Source organism: Hyperolius riggenbachi, chromosome 7, assembly GCF_040937935.1.
Source record: "Hyperolius riggenbachi isolate aHypRig1 chromosome 7, aHypRig1.pri, whole genome shotgun sequence".
Classification (NCBI taxonomy): Eukaryota; Metazoa; Chordata; class Amphibia; order Anura; family Hyperoliidae; genus Hyperolius; species Hyperolius riggenbachi.
The window spans coordinates 148783941-148810477 of record NC_090652.1 but is presented as its reverse complement, the minus strand read 5'-3'; the positions used below and the strand labels follow the sequence as shown (position 1 = coordinate 148810477).

Below are 26537 nucleotides of genomic sequence, written 5' to 3'. Positions count from 1 at the left end.
AGTAAGAGTGATTAAGATGTGGAATGCATTGCCACAGGAAGTCGTTATGGCAAACTCTTTACCTGCATTTAAAGGGGGCTTAGATGCTTTCCTTGCGTTGAAAGACATCCATGGTTACAATTACTAGGTAATGCCTAATGATGTTGATCCAGGGATTTTATCTGATTGCCATCTGGAGTCGGGTAGGAATTTTTCCCTTTAGGGGCTAATTGGACCATGCCTTGTAAGGGTTTTTTCGCCTTCCTCTGGATCAACAGGGATATGTGAGGGAGCAGGCTGGAGTTGTACTTGGTACTGGTTGAACTCGATGGACGTATGTCTTTTTTCAACCAAAATAACTATGTAACTATGTAATAGAGCAGAGGAAACACTCACCGCTGAAGCCTGGAATGAACTGATGGTTAGGGAAGAGGACAACTGAACTCAGGACAGAGCAGAAGCTTAGGTAGAGACACACTCATACAGCCACAAAGGCTAAAATACTAAGTAACAACAACATCATTTAAAAAATATAAACAACTAACTGATGGTCTGCGTTGCCTGGGTATGTATTTGGCTGGTGTTGGCTCCGCCCACTTTTTCTAACCATAACACACAATTACTCAATAGCCAAGTTTGTGAGCTGTGGGGTCTTTGACATCAATAATTTGCATTGAAATCAAACAAATCTGATTGGCTGTTTGTGGCTCCACCCCTTTTTCCGAATTTGAACCCCAGTCATCCAATGACCAACTGTACCAGGTTTGAGGCTTGTGCCATTAACAGTGCAAGAATGGCAGCAATTAAATATGCCCCTTGAAAATCAATAGGTGACTTTTGATTGGCTTTTGTAGGCGCCACCCACTTTTCTGAATATTAATCCCAGTCACCCAGTGACCAACTGTGCAAAGTTTGAGAACCCTGCCATTAACAGTGTAAGAATGGCTGCAGTTTACATTTTCCCAGTGAAATCTGTATTTGTCTCCGCCCACTTTTTGGTTGTGTGGATAAAAAGTATCCTAAATGTTATTTCAGGCAATGTACTATGTGTGTGCCAAATTTCATTCAAATCTGTTCAGCCATTGTTGCGTTATTGAGTAACAAACATCCAAACTTTTGCATTTATAGTATTCGTGAGATTAGCAGAAATTTACCAGTACATTTATCATACTTGTCAAGCTCAACACAAACTCAAGATTTTGATGGCACAAATAAATATATATTTATTTTCTTTTAAATAAATTTACATTCTTACACTACTTTTTATTGAATATATAATACAGCGTTTTATAATTGTTGGAGAAGGCAGTTTAAAGGCCTATTACAGAAGACGCTTTCTTTCATACAGGCAGACAGTATCATAATTCCTTTCTATGATGACAAACTCAAGTCTACCATCTCGTCCTGCACCTTATTTGTATGCTTCATTACGTTATATGTTCATTTTACTTTCAATATATGTATCTGAATATATTAATATCTCTTTCAATCAATATCTATAAATACAGATTGTGTAATTTGTACTTTAGAAACAAATATAGAAATATAGATATGAGTTTTTACACACACACTCACACATACACACAGTTCAACATATATAAGGACAACACTGCAGTCCAAATAGGTGCCATGTATTTTTTTTTTGTACATATTTTGCACATTCACATATTAGATCACAGATATCAATACCTCCTCAAAATAGTGTAGAATATAATGGTTTGCAGGGACAGTTTTCTGAGCGCAATATAGCACTAACTACTAAAGTTAAATCAGCTTTTAGAATTCTTAAGCAGCTCCATGTTGAATGTTTTGTATGGTGGATGGAATGAAAAGGTTTGATGAGCATGTAATGCCATGACAGGTATAAGAATACTCAGCACAATTTCAGACATTGTCTGAACAAAGCTGATGAGACCGACAGTTAACATGTGATTTGCATCATGAATATTGACTGAGGCACAAAGGCTAAATGCTGCCATTTTCTGCAAGCAGCAAAATAGTTGCTTCCAATTCCTTGTGAATAAGCGTGGTGACATCATTTCCTGTAAGGCTCTCACGTCACCTCTAGGGAAGCTGGAGACACTCTGTCGCATTCGGCCCGGGATCTTAAGCTGTGCCACTGCTCCACGGCTATCCTATGGGAGTTCAACATTCGGCGCCAATGGTTGGTTTCCGGAGCGCCGGATGAATACTGACCTATCACTATCCTTCCGATAAAATCGTTGCTGCTTTTCATGTTGTGTCCATACACTGAAAAACAAAAAGGCATTTTGAGATGAGCTGTGAATACTGGACAGCTTTTTGTAATCTTGTTAAAGTCACCATTTCATTATATACTGTACACTATTCATTTAGAGCAGAGTTAAATCCCTGCAGCATATAAATAAAAATGATTGTAGTCACAAAAATAATTTAAAGTGAGATGAAACTCAAAATTAAATTTTTGCTCTAAAACATTACATAAAGTAAAAAAAACGAATGTGAAACCATTTAAGAATCCTCATTTGAAGGCATATTTGCCCATAACTGTAGATTATGTACACACAACAGAAGATTAATATTTAATTAAGCAATTGCTTATCAAATAAAGGAGATGAAGTTTTCTGCTTTCAGCACTCTGCAATAAAAAAATGTACAAACAAGTAGGTGAAGCACTATTGCCAGAATTATTCTGAGTATTTTCTTTCTTGCGGCTTAAAATGACTTTTATTTATAATGTAAAAATATCACCTAGGGTAGAACTTAGGAGAGAAAGTGTATTGGATCAGGCCTAGAGGCCCATAAGCAATTCACTTTTTCACCTGAGTTTTCTCCTAGGTGATAGTTTCACACAAATAAAACGCCTTTTAAATCACCAGCAAGCTAGAAATTACTCAAAATATTTTCAGTAGTTGTTTATTTAACTACTTTTTGGTACTTTTTCAATTGCAAAGTGCTGAAAAAATATTTTAAATAAAAGATGAAAATTATCTACTGGGAGAAAAATCAGGAGAAATAGTTAATAGTTAATTTCATTTGTCCTACATCCATAAAGAAGCTCTGCACAACCTTTGTTAGTATACATCAAAACAACTGTCATCAAAATCATGACACCTCACAGGATTTTCAGCACCTTACATCTGTGGCCCTGGGTCACCCAAACAGTAAATACCTTCAAATATTATAGGTAATTACCGGTATACATTTGTTTTCATTTAGAAACAACTTTAAGTAAAAACTACCATAAAAGTAAATGGGGTATATTCACTAAATTGTGGTTTCCTGTTCAGTAAGCCAGCACCTATTTAGTAAGGAATACTTGGGCTAGACTCCCTAATACTGCTACTACCTACTGAGCGCATTCTTGTGGCTGCAGTTCAAGCACTTTGAGTCTGCCAGGAGAAAAGCAAGATATAAATGTTCTGTGTCTTGTCTGTAAGCAGAATAACGTGCATAAAGTCTTATGCACAATGAGTAGAGTGTAATGCATTGCATGTAATGTATTGTATTGTATCATCGTGCGGTAACACTCTGCACACGTAATTCTGCTTACCACAGTTTAGTGTATATACCCTAATGTGTTTTGTGAAATAAAGCTCACTTTCATCAGTGTAGTTATTCAAAATATAAGTGTAAAGAGATGTAAATCTAAGAAGTCACTGCAAAGAATACTGCAAAACTGGCAAGAGGGGCCACAAAAAAATTATTCGAATTTCGATACAAAAATATATGTATAAAATGTTTTTACTAGATTCATATACACCTTAAAGGATAGCTTGTAAGTCACAGTTGAATTATACAGTCACATTAGGTGCCTAAAGTGGTCACTATTAGCATCCAGACACTTAAAGAGACTCTGTAACAAAATTTCCATCCTTATTTCTTCTATCCTATAAGTTCCTATACCTGTTCTAATGTGCTCTGTCTAACTGCAGCCTTTTCTAGTTGCACAGCGCCTGTGTTATCTCTGTTATATGATCTAATCTTCTCTCCTCTGTCGGGCTGAGGCAGTCAGGCTGGAATGTGCTGTGCTGCTTGTGATTGGATAGAAAGTATACACACCCTCTGCAGGCCCCCTGCACACTCTGTATGACTCACACACTGAGCTACTCTAAGTCTATTACTTGCTATGTCTTTTGTTTGTAAACACTGCATAAAAATGGCAATTACAAGCCAGGATTGCAGCAGGGAGTGGCAGAACCAGCACAGAGGGGCACAGAAGAACATCATGAATAGATTGGTATGCTTTTTATTGTAAGAATTTTAGAATACAGATTCTCTTTAAGATTTCATGAACTACTGTTTGTTGAAGCACGCCTCTGCCATTTTCATTGGCTCTTTGCTAAAAGTCACATGATGAAATCAACATCGGTACGACTGCTGACATCTTTAGAGGAAGCATAATACTACACATTGCTGCCATAATTCAATTTAGTTTTTTGCTAAAAAAGAATACAGAGCAATAAGAGTGCAGTGGTACTTGGTAGCAGTTTCTCCTACGTATAAACTCCAAGGACAAGTCTTATTGGCCTCAATTCTGGTAGAGCTGAGCAGTACAAAAAGAACAGTCAGGTAAACACTGCATTCGTTTTTTTTTTTATTCTGGTAGTTTCTTCCGCTTGCGTGTGACGTTTGGTAATTTATAGGGAGATGGAGAAGTCATGCGGAAATCAGTTAAATAAATGCAGTATTTTCCGATTGTGAGCGGCACATGTTGCAGGCAGACAGAGAGCGCAGAGCATAAAGGGATCGGCTTGGACGGGAGACCAAGATGGAACAAAGTTGCATAAGTATTATTTTTTTTAATGTTTAATCTCCCTCCCCATGCCCCCTGCCGCCGCTGCCTCCCGTGCACTGCTCTCCTCCCAACCCCCTAACACTCCATACCGACCGCACTCCCGCCCCCACTCGATTCCCCCGTGCCGCTGGGAGATGAGCATCGGTAATACTACTCACCGACATGGCTCTCTCCAGTGTTGATAGCGCACCTTACTCCTGCTCTGTATAGCTCCGGGCTGCCGTTCACTCTACCGGGGACGCGGCTTGATGACGTCATCAAGCCGCGTCCCCGGTAGTGTGAACGGCAGCCCGGAGCTGTACAGAGCAGGAGGAGGGTGCACTATCAACGCTGGAGAGAGCCATGTCGGTGAGTAGTATTACCGATGCTCAACTCCCAGCGGCACAGGGGAATCAGGACTGGGGGGGGGGGGGATGGATCGGGAGGGAGACATTAGGAGCGAGGGGGGTGGGAACGTGGGAGTGAGGAAGGCGAGGTTTAAATAATATAAATATGTATTGTTTTATTTTGTTGTTTTTTTTTTACCTATAATGGGGGCACTTGTTAGCCCTATAACTATTTATACTATGGCACCTATAGCAGCTGTACCTATAGTGTGGCACTTAAAGCAGACCTACCTCTACTGTGGCACCTATAGCAGGCCTACCTCTACTGTGGAACCTATAGCAGACCTACCTATACTGTGGCACCTATAACAGACCTACCTGTACTGTGGCACCTATAGCAGACCTACCTCTACTGTGGCACCTATAGCAGACCTACCTGTGGCACTTATAGCAGATCTTCCTCTACTGTGGCACCTATAGCAGACCTATATGTGGCACCTATAGCAGACCTACCTCTACTGTGCCACATATAGCTGACTTACCTCTACTATGGCACCTATAGCCGACCTACCTATACTGTAACACCTATAGCTGGATAAACAATACTGGGGCAACTCATTCTAACCTTAGCTCCTCACTCTCAACACTCATGCTCATTTCAGGCCCACACTTTTAGCATACTCACTCTAACCGCAGACCATTACTCTAAACACCGTCACTCTAACCTCAAGCCCTCACTCAATGCAATTTCACTCGATTTCAACCTGGGTTTAAACGGATTGGTCTATTTTCAGGCTGCATATATGTGCATACAAATTTGCATAAACTTGCATCAATTTGCATCTCATTGATCATCCCTAACACTCACTCTAACCTCAGGCCATCACTCTCTCATTTTCATCTATGACTTCTTACAGAAATAAGGATAAGACCAGGTACAGGCAGCTCTTAAACTGAATGGTAAATGTTGTGCTAACATGCCCCCTTTTCTTCATGAGAATTCTGATTTGAGGTAAAATACCGCACAAATTACCTGATAATTTACCGCATGAGGTAATTCATGACTAAAAATTACCAGAATTGATAAATGTCATTACCTCATGAGGTAAATTACCTTACATGAGGTAATGTATTTGATAACCCTACCAGAATTGAGCCCAATGAGTTCTGACATACTGTTCACTGAGATGATTAAAATATTGTGCAATCACACCGCAATACAGAACCTATTTTAGTGCTACTTTACAGATTACAAAGGAGAGGAAAAAAGGATTTCAGTAATTATATAATTTGAAGGATACTTTTATTTAGTGAGGGAAAAAAAGTTACGTGAAATGTGAACAAGTCCCACAATATTGTTACACTGACTCCAGGACTGACATATTTGTTAGCTGCTGGCTGAGAAAAAGGCTATATGACAGCAACAACAAGGCATGCCCATGTTAATATACAATAACTGGCAACCATGAATGGCTGCATATGCTAATTACTATTGCCCTCTGTATGACATGTGTGACTGCCAAACATGCACAGCCAGATCTGTTAATGGATGGAGACAAGGACATCTGCCTGATCTGACTCTGGCAGCACAACCTTTTCTGTATGTACATAGCTGTCTCCACATAAGGGGAATAAATCAAACAAACCATTTATTGTGTAATATATATACAGTACATATATATCTATATCTATCTATACATATATCTATCTATCTATCTATCTATCTATCTATCTATATATAGTTATTTATTTTTTTAAAGAGATGTTTAAATCATACTTGTTATACACAATTTATTACACAAAATTTTTTTTATACACTATTTACCAAAAATAGTACAAACTTTAAAGAACATCAAGTTAATATTGTTTCTAAATATTTCTTATTAATAAAAAACACTGCGCCACAGTTCAAATAAAATAGAACCTAATTGCACCAGTATATGAGATCGCTACAGAAAGTCCAGTTCAGGAAAACTTCAAATGTATAATCACTGCTGCGCTCCTCAGATCTGTGCCTTCAACAAAAGAATATAGTGACCTTTCCTTGACCTGCAATTAAAGCTTCACATAGGGTGATACCGTTCTGTAACATTAAACAAGTCTCTATAATTCGCATGCAAGCTCCACCAGGTGACAAATCACATCCGTGTTCAGTGCTCTCATTCCGTGCTCATTCCGTGACAATCCCCAACTGATGTATGCCAAAACGCTCACCAGATGTAGCCCACCTCAGATTGCAGGTGGAAAATTCACTTTTGGCCCACTGCCAGTCAATACCACAGCCTCAATTCGTCACAAGTCTTCATTTATTCCCATAAAATCAGCTGCTGCCCGTTTTGGTGCCTGCTGCTTCCTCCTGGGCATGTCGCCTCTTCCTATCCTAGCAGCTCTCTTCGTTACGTCTCGCTGCTGCTGGCGGATCCGGGGCTGGAGGAGGCTCTGCTAGGCTGCTTCTTCAAGATTTGAGGTAAAATACCTTCTTCAAGAAGCAGCCTAGCAGAGCCTCCTCCAGCCCCGGATCCGCCAGCAGCAGCGAGACGTAACGAAGAGAGCTGCTAGGATAGGAAGAGGCGACATGCCCAGGGTTGCGGGCTTCTGTGCACGTGTGGATGCGCCGTGTGGCTCTCATGATTGCACTCCCATGAACAGATGCATTATTTGCGAACAGAGCAAACACAATGCTATAGGAGCACAATCACAAGAGGTGTGCTTGTCCAGGCGGGGGTCGGCAATCTTACAGGGGGGACAGCGGCAGCCTGGAGGACAGCAGAACTTCAGCACGAGAGCAGATAGGCTTCTAGGGGCTGTACAAAAACTAAATAAGTAAAGCTTCTCTTCTTTATTTTACTCATATATCCTTTAAGGGTATCTGAACCGTATATGTGTGAGTATACACTCACCTAAAGGTTTATTAGGAACACCATACTAATATGGTGTTTGACCCCATTTCGCCTTCAGAACTGCCTTAATTCTACGTGGTATTGATTCAACAAGGTGCTGAAAGCATTTTTTAGAAATGTTGGTCCATATTGATAGGATAGCATCTTGCAGTTGGAGATTTGTGGGATGCACATCCAGGGCATGAAGTTCCCGTTCCATCACATCCCAAAGATGCTCTATTGGGTTGAGATCTGGTGACTGTGGGGGCCATTTTAGTACAGTGAACTCATTGTCATGTTTAAGAAACCAATTTGAAATTATTTGAGATTTGAGACATGGTGAATTATCCTGCTGGAAGTAGCCATCAGAGGATGGGAACATGGTGGTCATGAAGGGATGGACATGGTCAGAAACAATGCTCAGGTAGTCTGTGGCATTTAAACAATGCCCAAATGGCACTAAGGGGCCTAAAGTGTGCCAAGAAAAAATTCCCCACATCATTACACCACCACCACCAGCCTGCACAGTGGTAACAAGGCATGATGGATCCATGATCTCATTCTGTTTATGCCAAATTCTGACTGTAATCGAGACTCATCACTCAGACCAGGCAACATTTTTCCAGTCTTCAACTGTCCAATTTTGGTGAGCATGTGCAAATTGTAGCCTCTTTTTACTATTTGTAGTGGAGATGAGTGGTACCCGGTGGGGTCTTAAGTTGCTGTAGCCCATCCGCCTCAAGTTTGTGGGTGTTGTGGCTTCACAAATGCTTTGCTGCATACCTCACTTGGTTATTTCAGTCAACATTGCTCTTCTATCAGCTTGAATCAGTCGGCCCATTCTCCTCTGGCATCAACAAGGTATTTTCGCCCACAGGACTGCTGCATACTGGATGTTTTTGCCTTTTCACACCATTCTTTGTAAATCCTAGAAATGGTTGTGTGTGAAAATCCCAGTAACTGAGCAGATTGTGAAATACTCAGACCGGCTCGTCTGGCACCAACAATCATGCCACACTCAAAATATCTTAAAGTGAACCTCCGTCTGTGACCATTAACAGCATGCACATAGTTTATGCCAGTGTGTGTATGGTGCACATGGATATATTTTGGTAGCTCCCTTGTGGGATTAGTTTCATGCACTATCTACCCCAGGAGAGGACAGCAGATTATGTTTTCCAAATTATGCATGCTACAGGGCCAGAGTTAGGACACACAGTAATTTTTGGCATACTTCAATGCTGTGTATGTGCCTATGCAAATGAATGTATTATTTTGTTACAAAGACTCTGGCTTTTATCTTGCTGTAGGCATAGCAGTGGTGCCTGAATTATTTATTTGGATGTATTTGCATATGACTGTTTTTTGGGGGACATGCTAATCATGCTTATTATGTCATTTGGAGAAAAGTTTGCATAATGATGTTAGTTGAAGGACTTGCTGCATAATCAAGCACATGCTTCTAAAGCTTTTGAATAGGTTGTAAACATACATTTTCACATGCACAGCAGTGCATTTCCATGTGTGTTGTCGCATGTCGTTGCAGTTTTCCATGCACCTTTTTTAGTTAAAAGTTTTTCTAGTGTATGCTTAATGATGTGTTAAAATACAATACAATACAATAACATTCGTAAAGCGCTTTTCTCCCATAGGACTCAAAGCGCATGTGCACCACTTTGGGTTAATGCATCATACACCTATGCACAGCACTTGTGAACGGTAATATGAAAGTCTATGGGTATTCATATTTCCATGTAGCTCACATTCTATGACCTACATTCACTGACATATGTACTGTAAATGTAAGATTTGCACACACACATGTTAAATTCAAAAGCATTACACATTTTTTCATACTGCTGTTGTGCTGTTAGTATGACCCTACAACATACAATATTGCTGTGACATACACTTTCAGTGTAAGGGCAATAGTCTCATACCACTCATAAATGCACTGTGTACGCACCATACTTATAACTGATTTGTATCAATGAAGACTAATTTAGTAGTGTGATATACATTAATGAAGTGCTGATATTTTGATGTTTCCATACAGAAAGTTGACAATATTAAAAGAGTAACTAATGGTATTATTGCATTAGTGTACCATTACCTAAGGTCATCACAGTACATATATTTAACTTTTTTTTTAAAAGCACTATTCCACAAAAAAGAAGTTTATAATGGGGGTTCAGAAAGACATCAGACCTCAGGTAAGATACATGTTATATGTTGCTTGAACTAGACCTTGTAATTACAGTACCACTAACCTCCCTGCATGTTATAGCACCTATATAAGCATTTTGTTTATTAAAACTAATGTTTATAGAATTTACATTTTTGTTTCTTTGATCAAGACTAATCTTGTTTTTCCCTCTTAACAGATATGAACCAGACTGTATGTCTGAAAAGAAGAAAAAGCTGAGTGGCCATGGATTCCGCCAGATTCGAAGAGAGAAGGCAAGAAAGCAGAGTGAAGAGTTGGAGCAAATGCCAAAGCTCGAAAGCTTTTTTTTTTTTTTTAAAACACAGAAAGAAAAGGAACCCTGTGATGTTGTTCATGTAGAAAAAGCTCCTGAAATGCTGGAATCTTCAGCTGAAGTAACTTCAGCTATTGCACAAGAAGAAGATTCTACTGTGACTCCAATATCTGACCCTGCTGCCTTGTCTACTGATATCCCAATGCAGGAATTATATGAAGGAGAACCATCTGAAGTGTCAGCAGCCCATTCAGAAATGCCCGAAGTAAGGGATGTGCAAAGGGACTTTCATTACTCCAGTGATCCTGCGGACTGTAATATACACAGTGAAAAGCTGAAGGACTACATTGCTTCGAATGGAGTCATACAGAACAAAGACGCTGACTTCTCCCTTTCAGCTAGACAATATTCAGACCAAGCAAGGTGCATGACCGACAAACTGTTCACAAGTGTGCATCGCAATGGAGAAGTCAGAATGCGACCATGGCTTGTATACTCCATCAAGTCAAGAGTGATTTTCTGTGCTGCTTGCCTTTTGTATGGGGGTGTAGGAAAGCTTTCCAATGAAGGTTTCAATGACTGGAAAAATGCTTCTGCTCGATTAATAGAACACGAAGATTCTAAAACCCACAAAGACTGTTGTCTGAAAATGCAAGAGCGAGCAAAAACTTGTGGAAGAATAGACCATCATTTAGTTCAGAGGCAGAAAGAAGAAATTAACTACTGGAGAGAAGTCTTAAAAAGAGTTGTGACAGTCGTAAAATCTCTTTCAACTCGAGGTTTGCCTTTTAGAGGCACTATTGAGAAGTTTGGTTCACTAACCAATGCAGAGGCGTCTGAGCCATTAGGCAGCTATAAATTCTTGCCTAGGGTGACAGGAGGCGGGAAGGGCGACAGGAGGAGGGAAGGGCACTGCTGAACTGAGTAGTGAGAGGAGAAATGCCTCTCAACTCACTCAGGTATCAGGTTACGCAGCAGCAGCAGCAGCAGCGCCTGACTTATGACTGATTTACTGACTGATTCATTCATTTCCTTCAGCTCAATGATTCAAAGAACCACAGTAATGAATGAGTCAGTGGGAGAAGGCACTCATCCTAGTTAGGGATCCGAGTACATCATCAGCTCCTGAGATTCATTCAGTCCCTCTCTCTGCTACTGGTAACTGCGTGGAAGTAGAGACTGTAGCAGCCAGGCATTGACTGCCCCCCAGGCCGCCTTTCATTCAGTGATTTAGGGTTGGTCCTGTGTCTGCTGTATTCAGGTTTGTTGTTGTAAGGCATTGTAAAACACTAGGCTAGCTGATAAAAGTGCAATTAGAGGGCAGGCAAGCTGGTAAATATACACAGCATGATGCAGAGGAGGGTCCATGGGAAAAAATCTGTCTGGTCTCTCCCCATTGTTAAAATGACTGCATGTGCAGATAAGGTGTTAAACAGGTTTAAAAGTTTTGACAGTCCCTAGACTCCAGGATGGCTGCTTTCTGACTTGTGTGGGAGACTGGCAGGGACAGCAGTCCTATTACCAGCAACTAGCCTCTGTGTAATGTGGGACTGCAATACAGATAAGCTCTCTGCTCCATTTCAGGCTTTTCTCAGTCTCACCCCACTCCTCCTTTCTCTGGGCTAGTGCACGACAAAATCGCAATCGCTAGCAATTTGCCAATGCGACTTTGTGAAGCGATTTTTGAAAGAATCGCTCCAATAAATGCTACCTGCAGCATGTTTGTGATCACAACACTGTTGTGGGAACACCCTCATAGGGTAACATTAGCCCAGCGCTTTTCAAATTGCTGTAAATTTGAAAAGCGCTCTGAAGCGCTCTTGGTGTGCACCAGCCTTCTTCATTCACCTTTGTTTACCTCTTCCCCTAGTGCTGGGTGTCTGTGTCTTCTTGTCATACAGGAAAGCTAAATAAAAGTGCATCCTGGTGAGGCAAATATCTTCTTCCCTCTCTTTCAGCTTTTCTCTCCTCATTATTTCTCTGCATAAGGGATCAGACACACTATAAGGTAGTGAAAACCGGGATTAGTATAATAGTATAGTGTATGTCTACTGTGTGCTGTGTATAGTGTGCTCTGTGTGTGCGTGTGTATAGTGTAGTGTGTGTGTGTAGTGTGTGTGTGTGTACTGTGTATATAGTGTGTATGTTGTGTGCGGTGTATGTGTGTGTACTGTGTGCGTGTGTATAGTGTGTGTGTACTGTGTGCATGTGTGTATAGTGTGTGTGTGTATACTGTGTGTTGTGTGTGAGTGCATGCCGCAATAAGTTTATTTTATGGTGAAACGCTCTGCTGCATTACAACTATTTTCTGGTGAACCCATGCCGCAATAAGTGTATTTTCTGGTGAAACGCTGCTGCATTATGATTTTCGGGGGTGGGGTTCATCACAGGAGTGGGGGGGGGGTATGGGGCTGGGGGCAATCACGGGGGGGGGCGCCACAGGATTTCTCGCCTGGAGTGACAAAATGGGTAGAGACGCCCCTGAACCAATGGCAACTACCTCATGATGTTGGAAGCAATTGCCACTCATCAACCATTTTTACAAGAGCACATTAAGAAGTATGGACATGCTGGATCAGACACAACATCTTATTTGTCAAAAACTGTGTGTTACGAGTTTATTGATATTGTTGCCTCAAAAGTGCTGAATACAATAGCAGGAGAAACAAAGGAAGCAAAGTATTATTCCATCAGTGTTGACTCAACACCAGACATATTCCATATTGACCAGCTATCAATCATTCTTCGATATGTGAGCAAAGATGGAATCCCCAAGGAACGATTCTTGAAATGTATGCCAAAAGTGGGTCATAAATCTGAAGAACAATAATGGGTTTGGGGAGCTCAGAGCAATAATTTATTCAAAAACGGCTTTATTAAAGATTCAATTGCAAAAGACATACCTACATACAAATATAAAAATTCCCCCTTTAAAATCGTATCAGAAGCACCTAGTATGTATGGCCATATCAATCCTGGTTAGAGTGCACTCCCTTTTACTCAGAATTAATTTTGTGTACACAAATTTTCTTCAGGCCCATTAATTAGGTATACTTCAAATGTAACAGCCGAAATTCCAGCAAGCAGAAAATCATCTCAGTCACACCCGTTTGAATAAAGAGGCAGGAGATTTGAGGGACAGATTGCGAGCAAGTGGGTACCCGAATAGAATTATTGATATTGCATATCAAAAAGCACTAGCTAAGGACAGGAAAGATTTAATCTTTAAGAGAAAAACCCCAATAAATGAGAATACCATTCCAGCCAATCAACAGGATCCAATTTGTCGAGTAGTGACCACCTATGGGGCCCATTATAATGAAATAAGGGGAATTCTACAAAGACACTGGCATTTACTTCAACGAGATCCTATTATATCTAAAATTGTAGGAGGTTATCCGCATATTGCGGCAAAAAGAGGTGTGAATCTCAATGACTTATTGGTGAAAAGTGAATTTGGCTGGAATGGGACAACAAAAAAGAAAAAAACGGTGAAAAATGGGATGCATAGATGTGGAGACTGCACGATGTGCAAGCATGTAGAAACGGGTAATACGTTCTCCAATTATGATGGTACTAAATCTTTTTTCATAAATGACTTCATTACTTGTACAACTCCGAAAGTAATTTGTAAAATAAGCTGCCCTTGCAACTTGAGTTATATTGGAAAGATGTACAGACCATTGAATGCTAGAATTGGTGAGCACCTGTCTAATATCAGAAGCACCACAATTGATAAGAAAAAATTAAACCCTCTGGCAATGCATTTTAGAACGGTCCATAAATCAGATGTCTCTGGATTTAGAGTTAAAGGTATTTATAAATTAAATATAAGTCCTAGAAGAGGGGATTTCGACAAGCAACTACTAAGAAAAGAATCTATGTGGATTTATCAGTGTGGAAGCTTATTTCCGAATGGCCTAAACAAAGACCTAAATATAAAATCATTCTTATAATCTTTGATAAACTTTCTGGGCCTTGAATGGCTGTTCCAAACTTGTCCACAAGATGTCTCTGTTGCGAACTTATGCGTACATGCGTAATAGTATCTGCAGTCCATGTTAGACTTTCTGTCCCGAATGGTTGTTCCAAATCTATCCACAAGATGTCCTCACTGTGAAGTCATGCGTACATACGTACTTTTATGCGTCCCAGCGTGGCTATAAAAAGAAAGTCCCGCACATGCGCAGCACGTCTGAGGAATTCAAGAGTGACGAAACGCGTCACGTGCTGTGTGATGCCGATCCAGGAAGCGGCCTCTGTGGCGTCCCCCGTGCCTCCGCATCCCTCCACTCACCGTAGTGGGCCTAGTGGAAATCTGTCTATTACGAGTGAACATTCTCACTGTTGATACTTGTGAGGAAAATTTCCTGAGGATACCGAGCGGATACCTTATCATGTCAGCGGTGGTTGAGCTATAAATAGGGCATCCCACCAGAAAGGATCCAAGCAGAAGGTTTACCTAAGGATACGTGAGTGTACTGTTGCATGCAATCAAGGACAAGCAAAGTGATTGAGGTTTGTCCCACTTGGGACAGTAATGGATGCGTACATGCATATGGCATAGAGGCTTGCAAATTATGCAAACGGGTGTGACTGAGATGATTTTCTGCTTGCTGGAATTTCGGCTGTTACATTTGAAGTATACCTAATTAATGGGCCTGAAGAAAATTTGTGTACACAAAATTAATTCTGAGTAAAAGGGAGTGCACTCCAACCAGGATTGATATGGCCATACATACTAGGTGCTTCTGATACGATTTTAAAGGGGGAATTTTTATATTTGTATGTCGGTATGTCTTTTGCAATTGAATCTTTAATAAAGCCGTTTTTGAATAAATTATTGCTCTGAGCTCCCCAAACCCATTATTGTTCTATAGATATATTTATGGGTGAGAAGAGCACTTGATTATATGGTCTTAGATATCCCGTTAACTCCATATTAATAGTCATAAATCTGAAGACTTGTTTAAAGGTGTCATGGATACACTAGAATTGTATGAGCTCAACATCATGGACTGCAGAGGCCAATCTTACGATAATGCAAGTAACATGTCTGGTCATTATTCTGGTCTACAAGCTCGGATAAAACAGGTCAATCCCCTTGCTGTTTTTATTCCATGTTCCGCTCATTCCCTGAATCTTGTTGGAACTTGTGCAGTGGACAGATGTAGAGAAGCAATTTCATTTTTCCGCTTTCTTCAGCACTTGTACAATTTTTTCTCAGGATCAACAGCTAGGTGGGCAGTGCTCGTTTCTCACTTGGAGCCTAGAGCAGCACGTATAAAAGGTTTATCCACTACAAGATGGTCTGCAAGAAGTGATGCTTGCCTCAGCCTCAGAAAATCCTGGAAAAATATCATTGAAGCCTTGCATGACATATCAGAAGACACGAGCCAAAAAGCTGAAGTTCGTTATGAGGCAGAAGGTTTAAATCTGAACTTGCAGACACTGGAAACTGCTTTTATGACAGTGTTTTGGAGCTTTATTCTTGACAGATTCAGTGCTACAAGCAAGCGTATGCAAAGTGTTGAAATTGAAATTGCTTCTGTTGAAAGGCACTATGGAGGTCTCCTCACATTGTTACAAGATACAAGGGAAGAATATGACAGATTTGAACAAGAAGCCATAGAAATGTCTGGAGTAGAGGAATACAAAGTGAGTACAGAAAGACGGAGGAAATTAAAACTGCCATTTGATGTTAGCCACCAAGGACATGTTGAACTGACCAAAAGAACAGTTCCGAGTACAGAATTTTCTGGTGATGGTGGACTAGCATCTGAGCTTCAAAAGAGAGCGGACGCATACCAGCAATTTAACAAGGATTTCATCTTCCTTGAAAAAATAACAGCTCTTACCAATGATGATTTATTCACTCATGCCACAACCCTTTGCAAACAGTACCCTGATGACTTACAAGACAATCTACCAAATGAGTGTCTACACTTCTCAGCCTACTTGAAGAGTGCCAAAATGTTGGCTGTTACCATTCCAAATTTAATCAAAATTATTGTAGCAGACTCACTTCAAATTATCTACTCAAAAAAACATGTTGCTCTGCGGATTTTTCTTTGCACAATGGCAACCAACTGTAGCGCTGAGAAGTCTTTCTCATGTCTAAGAAGACTAAAAGACTACTTAAGATCCTCTCTTACTGAAGAAAGGCTTAACAGTTTTGCCCTTCTTGCTACTGAGCCACAGCTTGTAATGGAACTGCCGTACGAGGAAATCATTGATGACTTTGCAAAAAGAAAAGTGCGTTCCAAGAGGCTGTAATTTTGGATGTGGGCAAGCTACCATATCTTGTAATGGCACTTTAACCCCCCTGGCGGTATAATTCCCGCGGCTGCGCAGCCGCGGGAGGGTTTTTTTCGCCATTTTTTTTTAGCGCCAGCTACATGCTTCCCCCCTCCCCGTGGCGTCCGCCCGTCCCCTCCGATCGCCGCTGGCGCCGCTTGCCCATAAGGAAATCCCGTTCTGAACGCGATTTCCTTGAGGGCTTCCCCCGTCGCCATGGCGATGAATGGAGTGACGTCATCGACGTCACGGACATCGTGACGTCACAGGGAGTCCCAAACCACCCCATAGCGCAGCCTGGCGGCGATTGGCCAGGCTGCGCAAGCGGTATGTGGGGGGGGCCTGTTTCCGCGGCAGGTAGCGCGCATCGGCAGCGGGCGGCGGCGATCAGAGCAAACACGCAGCTAGCAAAGTGCTAGCTGCGTGTTTGAAAAAAAAAATTATGTAAATCGGCCCAGCAGGGCATGAGCGTCACCCTCCAGCGGCTTGGTTACCACCAAGGAGGTAAATAGCCATTCCTTACTTGGTGCAGTTTTAAGTGTTAAGTGTTCAGCAATAAGTGTCTGATGTTTACAGTGTTAAGTTGTTGTGTTAACTTAATTTTGGATGTGGGGAAGCCAACAAGGCTTGTAAAGGCACTTTTGTAGCCATTCCTTACTTGAATGGTGCAGTTTTCAGTGGTAAATGCCTGATGTTTACAGCATTACGTTTTTGTGTTAACGTATTGTTAAATTATTATAATTTATGAGTTGGTTTATTATTGACATTTATTTTAAACATGTCTTGCTGTTTTTTCCTGTTATTTAAATAAACTACAAGTTTAATTAGTAATAAATAACCAACATTTTGTGGTTTATTTTAAAGTTAAAAGTGTTGGTAGGCAGTGTCGAAGAAAATGCGGGGGGGGGGGGGGGGGGGGCGGTTGGTGGTACTGGGCCTAGGGTGGAAAAAAGTACAAATCCGGCCCTGTTCATTTTGGAGTAGCGCGAGTAAGTTAGTAGTGCATGCTACAGCAGTAGCGTGTGTACTTTGAAAATTTTACTTGCGCTGCTACACTAAGCTGTGCTGCTTGCCAGTGTAGCTTAGTGAATCAACCCCTACTGATTTGTCTGTGAGCCAGATGTAGCCATCAAAACAGCCACATCTGGCTCCCGAGCCATAGATTCCCTACCCCGTCCTAGACATTACAGCAATGCATACAGATGCAGTAGGTGATGCATCAGAGAGCAGATATGACCTCTGATGAAGTGAGGGAGGTCAGGAAACATGTTAGGCCAATCAGTTCTTTCCCTTTATTGCATCTTTATGTACTGCTGTAACATTTGGGATATAATAAAAACAACAACTCAATGAAAGGCATCTCTCATTCTCACTACTTTTGACTGCATTCACCTTGAGCATGTTGCAGGAGGTCAAGCATCCTTCCATTTCCTTTTTACACAGATTATTTACATCCAGTGGTAGCTGCTTGCTCTCTGATTAACAGGAGAATCCATTGTATGTGCACCTCTTTGATTAACATCAATAGTTCTTAGACAAAATTGCACCGCACTGAAGAAGAGAAGAAAAGCAAATCTCTAGCCTCTCTCACACTCAAGTAAAGGAGATAGAACTCCACCCTTTCTACTTCTGAGTTACAGAGGTAGCATCCAGGTATAGAGACACCGCTGGGCTTTCTTACTGAAAAGTCCAGAGTGATGGGCATGAGCATTATGGCTGTTCTCTATATTAAGTGCTTATTTTTTATAAAACATCAGTTTGCAAACTTAAAGTGAATCTGAGATGAAAATACACTGATAGAATAAATAATTGAATCTAGCCTTCTACTCTTTTTTTTACATATCCCACAGTTTTATTTTATGTTTAAAAATGAAAAAGTAGATGTAATATTTTATTGTCTCTGCTCAATGAAACAGCCATTCTGAGTCCCAGAGCGAAGATATATAAACTATTGCCCTTTTAATCTATCCCCTGCACCAGAAGCTGTTCTCTGCCTGGAAAGTTTTATGACTGTAATTCTTTATAAGTGAGGGTTACGCGTCAGTCCTGTAGTCCGACTGGGTCCCGACTGGAGAGAAGCTGTCACTTGCATACCTACCTTTGAGGCAGAAAAATAAAAGAAGGAACACAGTCTAATTATTTGTTTGCTTGGAACTGTAAATACACCCCTATCTCATCATCTCATATGTCACCTAAGGTACACTTTAAAGAAATAAGCACAACTGATAAAAACTCGCTTTATAGTGAAAATGTACTGAAAGAAATGTAGCTGTGGCCATTGCTGATTTTTAAGCAGTGTGTAGATCCCTGGCTGGCAGGGTCATTCACTAATTAGTGAGTAACTGACCTGAAACAAGTATGCTGGGAGGGAAGCCAGAAGACAGAGACCAAGCACAGTATTGAAACCATATGATAAGCGTGACAGACAGGAAACTAGCAAATTGGGAACCGCCAGAAAATGACAGCAACAATATTTCAGTCATGACAGATCCATTACATTTATCTGCCATAGGACAAGCTAGATTGCAAGCTGCGGAGGGAGACGCGTACCTTAGCATTTAGGCAGAGAATAATTGAATAGGATCTTTGAAAAACCCCACCTCAGAGCAATTAGGTTTACAAGATTTCCTCAACAATCATGCTGTCGGCTGACAAATGACCCATCATCCCATTTTACAAACCATCCTTACACACAGCGTTCCCCTGGACCGTCTCACTCAGATGTTGAGTGGGAAGATTTTGCAAATGCCAAAAAAGCTGACGTTGATGAGGCTCCCGTGGGTTTACATACATCACAAAATAAAACCCATCTCCATATGCCACATGAGTAATTGTGCCATTTAGAACTAGATCTAAATGTAGCCATTTGTGTAAAGCACATTTAAAGAAACTCTATAATCCCAAAAAAATTCCCTTTGGGAGTGAAGCAGATGACACCATGAGGATGCTGCTATGGAAAAGCTTTCTGTTTTCACTGTGAGCACTTTGTCCAGCAGAGGAGATGATGGTCTGGAACATGTAAGAATGTCCGCCTACCCCTATTTAGTGTTTGAAATTGCAAACTGTATGGAACTCAGCGATATGCACTAGCGATTCATGATGATAGAGAGGCGGGACTTGGAGCGGCAGCACGTCGCACGTTGTCCTAGTAAGTGTATTTAGGTCTGTTTGTCCCATTATCTCCCTTGCAGCCTTCGTAGAAGCGCATAGCGCGAAACGGCCATCAGGCTCTCCTTCCCTCTGCACCCACCACCACGCCACAACAATCCACCACAGGGTATGTGACTTTACTATGTGGTTTTATGCATGCAAGTTTTGACATGTTGCCTTTCATGGAATCAATAAATTGTGAATGACAGCAGTGCTGGCGCTTTCCTCCCTCTTTGTTGATGCAGATTCACTGCTGCCTGAGCATGCTGGGAAGTCACCTATCCGTATCCGACTGTGTGGCTTGAGCCACCTCCCTCCCCCTCCCACCATTACAGGAGTCCACTGACTGCAGTGCCAGCGTTTCTCACATCTTTACTTCTCACTGCATTTAAAAAACATTATTAATTACGCTTCTACCCACTCTGCGACCGCCTAACGCAGATTAGCGGCCACAGAGTGGCTTTGCTGTTCCTCCTGGATGCCATATGTCGTCATCTTGCGATGTGCAAGATTAGATGGGAGCTCACATGAGCCTGAGCGTGCGTAAATAAACACTGCATGGCTCCGTGATCAGCCTGCCAGCCCGCGATCGCGCTGTACAGGTGACAGCCTTGTCACTTAACGGCTCACAATCTAATTCCTGCCATAGACATATGTCTATGTATGTATATGGAAGTGTATGTAACATAGTCTAGGGTTACTTAAGGGGGGAGGGAGGCAACTAAATAAAAAATGCTTTTTTAAAAAAAGTGTTTTTATTGATTAAAAATAAAAAATAAAAGCAGCAGCAGCAGCAATCAAATAGCACCAAAAGAAAGCCTTATTTGTCACAAGAAAAGGGAGTAAAATTAGAGTGCTAAGTTGTATGACTTTACAATAAACCGTTAAAGCTGCAAAGTGCTGAATTGTAAACAATCGCCTGGTCTCTAGGGGGGTATAAACCTGTGGTCCTCAAATGGGGAAATGCAATCAGGAACTGTCATTTTGCCATTTCGCATAATTTTGTGCCGACTTTAGTGGTTAATAGCAAAGCTTCCATACATGCCTCTTTTACAGTATACCCTGAAAAACTGATGAGTTTTAACCTTCCATAGCAATGCATTGAGAAAAAGCTTTCAGCTAAAATGCGAACAGGTACAGTGTGAACTGAGCCAAAGGAAAACATGGACATTGCTTTGAAAATCAGTTGACATTTCAGTTATAACTAAGAGAAACTGATATAGTGTAAAAGGACTTCAATGTGCTATTAGGAAACTAGGAGGCAGGAGCGGGATAAAAATGGCGCACAGCTCCTCGGGATAATTATGGCGCCGCCATTCAACTGTATGGTAGAATGTAAAATATCGTCTTGGAGCTAAAATTATGGCACACGGCCTCACTAATTAGCTGCAACAATTAGGCCCAGTTCACAGTAGCGTTTTTTTATGGGACCGGACATGCGGCTCAGGCCAGCTGGATCCGGTGAAAACGGTCCGTTTTACAGCCAGTGTAAGTCCACAGCTCCCTCCAAGCAAATTTTAAAGGTTTTATACACTTTTACCCTGCTGGCGCCTCTGTTCTCCTTTTGCTGTACCGTGTCCACCCCTGGTGGAGGGGTGATCTACCCCTTTTCTGATCTACAGAGAGCGACTTCTTAATCCTGAGAGAGGACAGGTCTAATCTCCTCACCTGCCTATACAGTGGTTGCCTTTGTGGTAACCCACGTTTGTGAGTATACTCTTCTCACTAATTATCTTTACTATATTTATGCTGAACATACTACACTATATTGGGCTCTAGGTTTCTCTAACTTTATCCGTTTTCATTGGTTCCTATATGCTGCAAAACCTTCAGTTTCAGTTCCGCTAAGCAAAACGGTCCGGAAAATTGGGTCCTGCAGATTTTTTTTGTCCGCTCAGCGGAATGGACCACGGATCCGTACGGCCAGTTCCGTTGGTAAATGCTAATGTGAACCGGGCCTTAAATAATGGTGCACAGTCACAGTGCTGCTATTAATCTCCCTAGTGGAATGGACGAGCCTGGCTAGTCCAGCAAAAAGATGCTGAAAGCAGTATGGACGAGTCAGGCTAGTCCATGCCGCCAGGGAGGTTTCTAGCTGCTCTGCACCGCCGGCTCCACTTTCTCTGCATCCCCACTCCTACCATCCTCCCTGCCCCTCTCTCTTCCCATACCCCCTCCCTCCCTTCCGATACCCCAGTGGCTCCCCCTGCCTCTGATCCCCCTGCAGTGCTGTGAGAAGAGAAGGGGTGTTTTACTCACAGGAGGCTCTCTCCAGAGATGATCTCAGATTCTCCTCTGCTGTACAGCCCCGGGCTGCTGTATACAGTATCAGGGATGCGGCTGATGACGTCATCAGCTGCGGCCCCGGTACTGTAAACAATATCCTGGAGCTGTACATGGACGAGAATCTGCAATCATCACTGGAGAGAGCCTCGGGTGAATAAAACTCCCCTTCTTTTCTCACAGCGCTGCAACGGAATCAGGTGGGAGGGGGAGCCACTGGGGTATCCGAAGGGCGAGAGGGGGGGACACATTCCTGGCTAATTGCAGCAGCTAAGGCTGTCAACTATATTGGGGACACTTATTCCTGGCTAATTGCAGCAACTATAGCTGCTAACTATATTGGGGACACTTATTCCTGGCTAATTGCACCAACTATAGATGCTAACTATATTGGGGACACCAATTCCTGGCTAATTGCAGCAACTATAGCTGCTAACTATATTAGGGGCACTTATTCCTGGCTAATTGCAGGAACTCTAGCTGCTAACTATACTGGGGCACTTATTCCTGGCTAACCTATACTGTTGCACCTATAGCTGGCTAACTATACGGGGGACATTTATACCTGGCTACCTATACTTTAGTACCTATACCTGGCTACCTATAATCCGGCACCTATACCTGGCTAACCTATACTGGTGTAACTATGTCTGGCTAACCTATACTGGTGTAACTATGTCTGGCTAACCTATACTCACCATTAGGGTGCTGATCCCTCGTCGTGTCCCTCCCGATGGCTTCCCCAATGTCTGTTCCCCGGCGATTGATGTTGATGACGCCAGGCCACGCAGCGTTGTCAACATCTGTCGGCAAACTATTTTTTTTGTTTTTTTGTATTGAATTCAATATAAAAAAATTGAGTACAAAAAAAAATGTTTGAAAATTATTTGAAATTAATTGAACCACTTTTTGCACAGAAATCCTGGGGTAATTGAACGCCAGAGAGGCTACCATGTATGAGCTTCCGCTCCCCACCTCCCCCGTTCATTACCCCTGCGACAGGAGTTCCCTGAGCACCCAACGATCTGCAGCTTACCTCTCTCCTGCCTGTAGTGAAGTCCCGCAATGATTACAGAGGCAGAACTGTGCGTTGAGAGATCATAGTTCCGGTGCTGTTACCGCTCCCCCACCTGAGCAGAATACAATTTGGTCAGGTGAGCTGTAACAGCACCGGAACTGTGTGCTCTCAACGCACAGTCCTGTCTCTGTAATCATCTTGGCTGCAGGCACTTGCCTGAGTCGATCATCCGGCAAAGTCTGCTTGCTGATGGGACTTCACTACAGGCAGGAGAGAGGTAAGCTGCAGAACGATTGGAGCTCTCAGTCCTGCCTCAGCTGCTTATGAAGCGCCCACTGTTCAAAGATAGTAAGACATTGCTAAACATTAGTTAATGTTTCTTGTTTTAAAAAGTTAAATATTGTTACTATGAACATTTAAGTAACATCTTCACCATGTGCCATTTTTTAATTGCGCTATTTTTTTATGTACACGTCAGGAGAGTTCCTATGTCTGTATGGACAGGCGCACAGAAGCAGGCAAGCAGACAACAGAACAAGGTTTTTTTTTCAAACTGGAAATTCATTTGCAAAGATAATACTTATAATTTACACTAATAAGCTTGTTCACATTCAAACTTTGCTTTGCTGAATTTTTACTTTCTTCAGCATTCTGTGGTCATAGGAAATCAGCTGCTCAATAATGTGGCTGTACATCTCTGCTGTAGTAACTCTCATTAGCACTAATGATGCAGACAGATCAATCAGGGGATTTTAGTTGCACAACTCATCAAAAAGTCGCCTAGGCTATGTTTTAGAAGGCACTTTTTTAATCATTCTGAATGAAACAAGCTTAATGATTGGCTAATAATGGTAAGGTAAAGGTCCAGAAATCAGCAACATTTCTATTTTCAAATGTAATGATTTTAAAATAATAAATTCACCCATTCTTCACAGATAATAATAATGGCAGTATTTGTATAGCGCCTTTCTCCTGTCGGACTCAAAGCGCTTGCGAGGCAGCCACTAGAGCGCACTCAGTAGGCAGTAGCAGTGTTAGGGAGTCTTGCCCAATGAACTCCTTACTGAATTACTGGCTTACTGAACAGGCAGAGCCGAGATTCGAACCCAGGTCTCCCATGTCAGAGGCAGAGCCCTTAACCAGTACACCATCCAGCCACTGCTGATGAGGGTTTGCAGGAACCAATCTGATAGTACCAGGGGTGTTACAGTAGCCCCTGTGACGGCTTCGGGAGCCTAGTCCTGGGGTGCAGAGTAGTGCAGCAGCGGAGCTTTATACTGTACCTTGTTCCAGCGGCGGGACAGGTCCTCTTCACTTCTTCTTCAGTGTAGCCACCATGCAGTTAATCACACAGTTGCTCGCAAAATCGGAAGTTGCAGTGTCAGTCACACTGAAGAAGTAGTAAAGAAGATCTGTCCCACTGCATAAACGAGGTACAGTATAAAGCATGCATGTCAAAACTCCGGCCCGTGGGCCAAATCTGGCCCTCAGAGCCATCAAATTTGGCCTTCAAGTGGTTTCCCCACTTTGCCACTCTAGACCACCAGGGAAGCTATATTAGGGGTGAAGCACTAGATCACCAAGGAAGCCATATGGAGGAGGAAGGGACAAAGCACTAGACACCAGGGAACTGTATGGGATGAGGGAGGTGAGGCAATAGACACCAGGGAACTGTATAGGGGAGGAATGACAACTAAACACCCGGGAACTGTATAGGGGTGGGAGGGAGTACCAATAAACACCAAGTAACTGTATAAGGGAGAGAGGAGGCATTAGACACCAGGGAACTGTATAGGGGAGGGAGGACCGCTAGACACTAGGGGACTGTAAAGGAGAGGAAGGAGGGCCATTAGACACTAGAGAAATATATAAGGGAGGGGGGCTTATAGAAACCAGGGAACTATAAAAGAGAGGGAGGTGGATAATAGACAGGCGTAGGCCTGCAAACAGGTTCCAATTTTTCAATTTCGGCCTTGGTATTTTTAGTTTGACATCACTGGTATAAAGGAAGAAGCATTACACCAAGCAAGCCTCTTCTTGTCATAAGTCCCATTTTCCAATGATGGTGACCAAGGGGAATGAGGAGCAGAACAGACAACGTTCAGAGATAAATTGATCCAGCATGAACATTTCTCTGTGCTTATCTTAGGTAGCTTTTCCTGGGTCCAGTTAAAAATGGCACCAGCCAAATAATGGCGCCTGGTTACGCACGATATTTTTTTTAAAACATTATTTATCGTTTTTACTAAAACGGTATTTATCGTTTTTACGAAAAAGCGATATTTATCGTTTTTATAAAAAACTATATTTTTCGTTTTTGAGAGTTTAAAGTTCCTTTACTGGATATACACACACACACACATATACACACACATACACACATATATATATATATATATATACACACACACACACACACATATATACACACACACACACACACACATATATACACACACACATAAATATATATACACACACACACACACACGCATATATATATATATATATATATATACATATATATATATATATATATATATATATATATATACACACACACACACACACACAAACACACACACGCATATATATGTATATATATATATATATATATACACACACACACACACACACACACACACACACACACACACACACACACACACACACACACACACACACACACACACACACACATATACACACACACACACACACATACACACACACACACACACACACACACACATATATATATATATATACACACACACACTGTAACGATTGTGATACTTTCTCCGTGATCAGTGCACAACGCGTGCGCTGATACGGCGGAAATTCTCCACAAGCGTATAATTGCAGGAACCCAGCAAAAGGTGCTACGCACCCGTAGAGGGAAATTCCTGTCGGCAGATGGCACTGAGGAGTGCAGAGGAACCAATCCTCTGTACCTCCACAAATGCCAGACAGGAATTGTACGAAGCGCAGAACGCAATCGCAAGAGAAGCGATTGCGAATGAGAACGAGCAAAGGGACAGGTTGTATGTGTGTGCGCCAATCTAGTCGCCACCCCGCGACAGCGCACACACAACCGCAGATACGAAACAGAAACGCAACCGCAAGAAAGGCGATTGCCAAAAGTGACACAAGGCAGATCAGAACAGAATACGAGGATAGCAAAGGCACAGTAAATCATACAATGAGGAGATACGGAAAACAACAAACGCTAACTGAACGGGAACACCACACTCATTCGCAACAGTGCACGCGTTCATGCGCGGTCTCCACGTGATAAGCACAATAGAGACAAGCACGCCTAACTAACCATCGACAGACAAACATGTA

At 41.9% G+C, this 26537-nt stretch overlaps 1 protein-coding gene across 3 annotated transcripts in view; it reads right to left on the bottom strand.

Moving 5' to 3' along the window:
* Positions 1–1176: 1176 nt before the first annotated feature.
* SYT17 (synaptotagmin 17) overlaps positions 1177–26537 on the bottom strand; it is a 263433-nt gene continuing 238072 nt past the window's right edge. For 2 of the 3 annotated variants that reach the window (XM_068246851.1, XM_068246852.1), the window contains exon 9: positions 2187–2229. Coding sequence is in view for 1 of the 3 variants with exons in the window: in XM_068246850.1 (XP_068102951.1) it covers positions 2033–2229 (197 nt within the window). In the remaining 2 variants the exon portion in view is untranslated. Of the gene's footprint in view, positions 2230–26537 lie in introns of all 3 variants that reach the window. The other variant, XM_068246850.1, reaches the window with a different exon arrangement.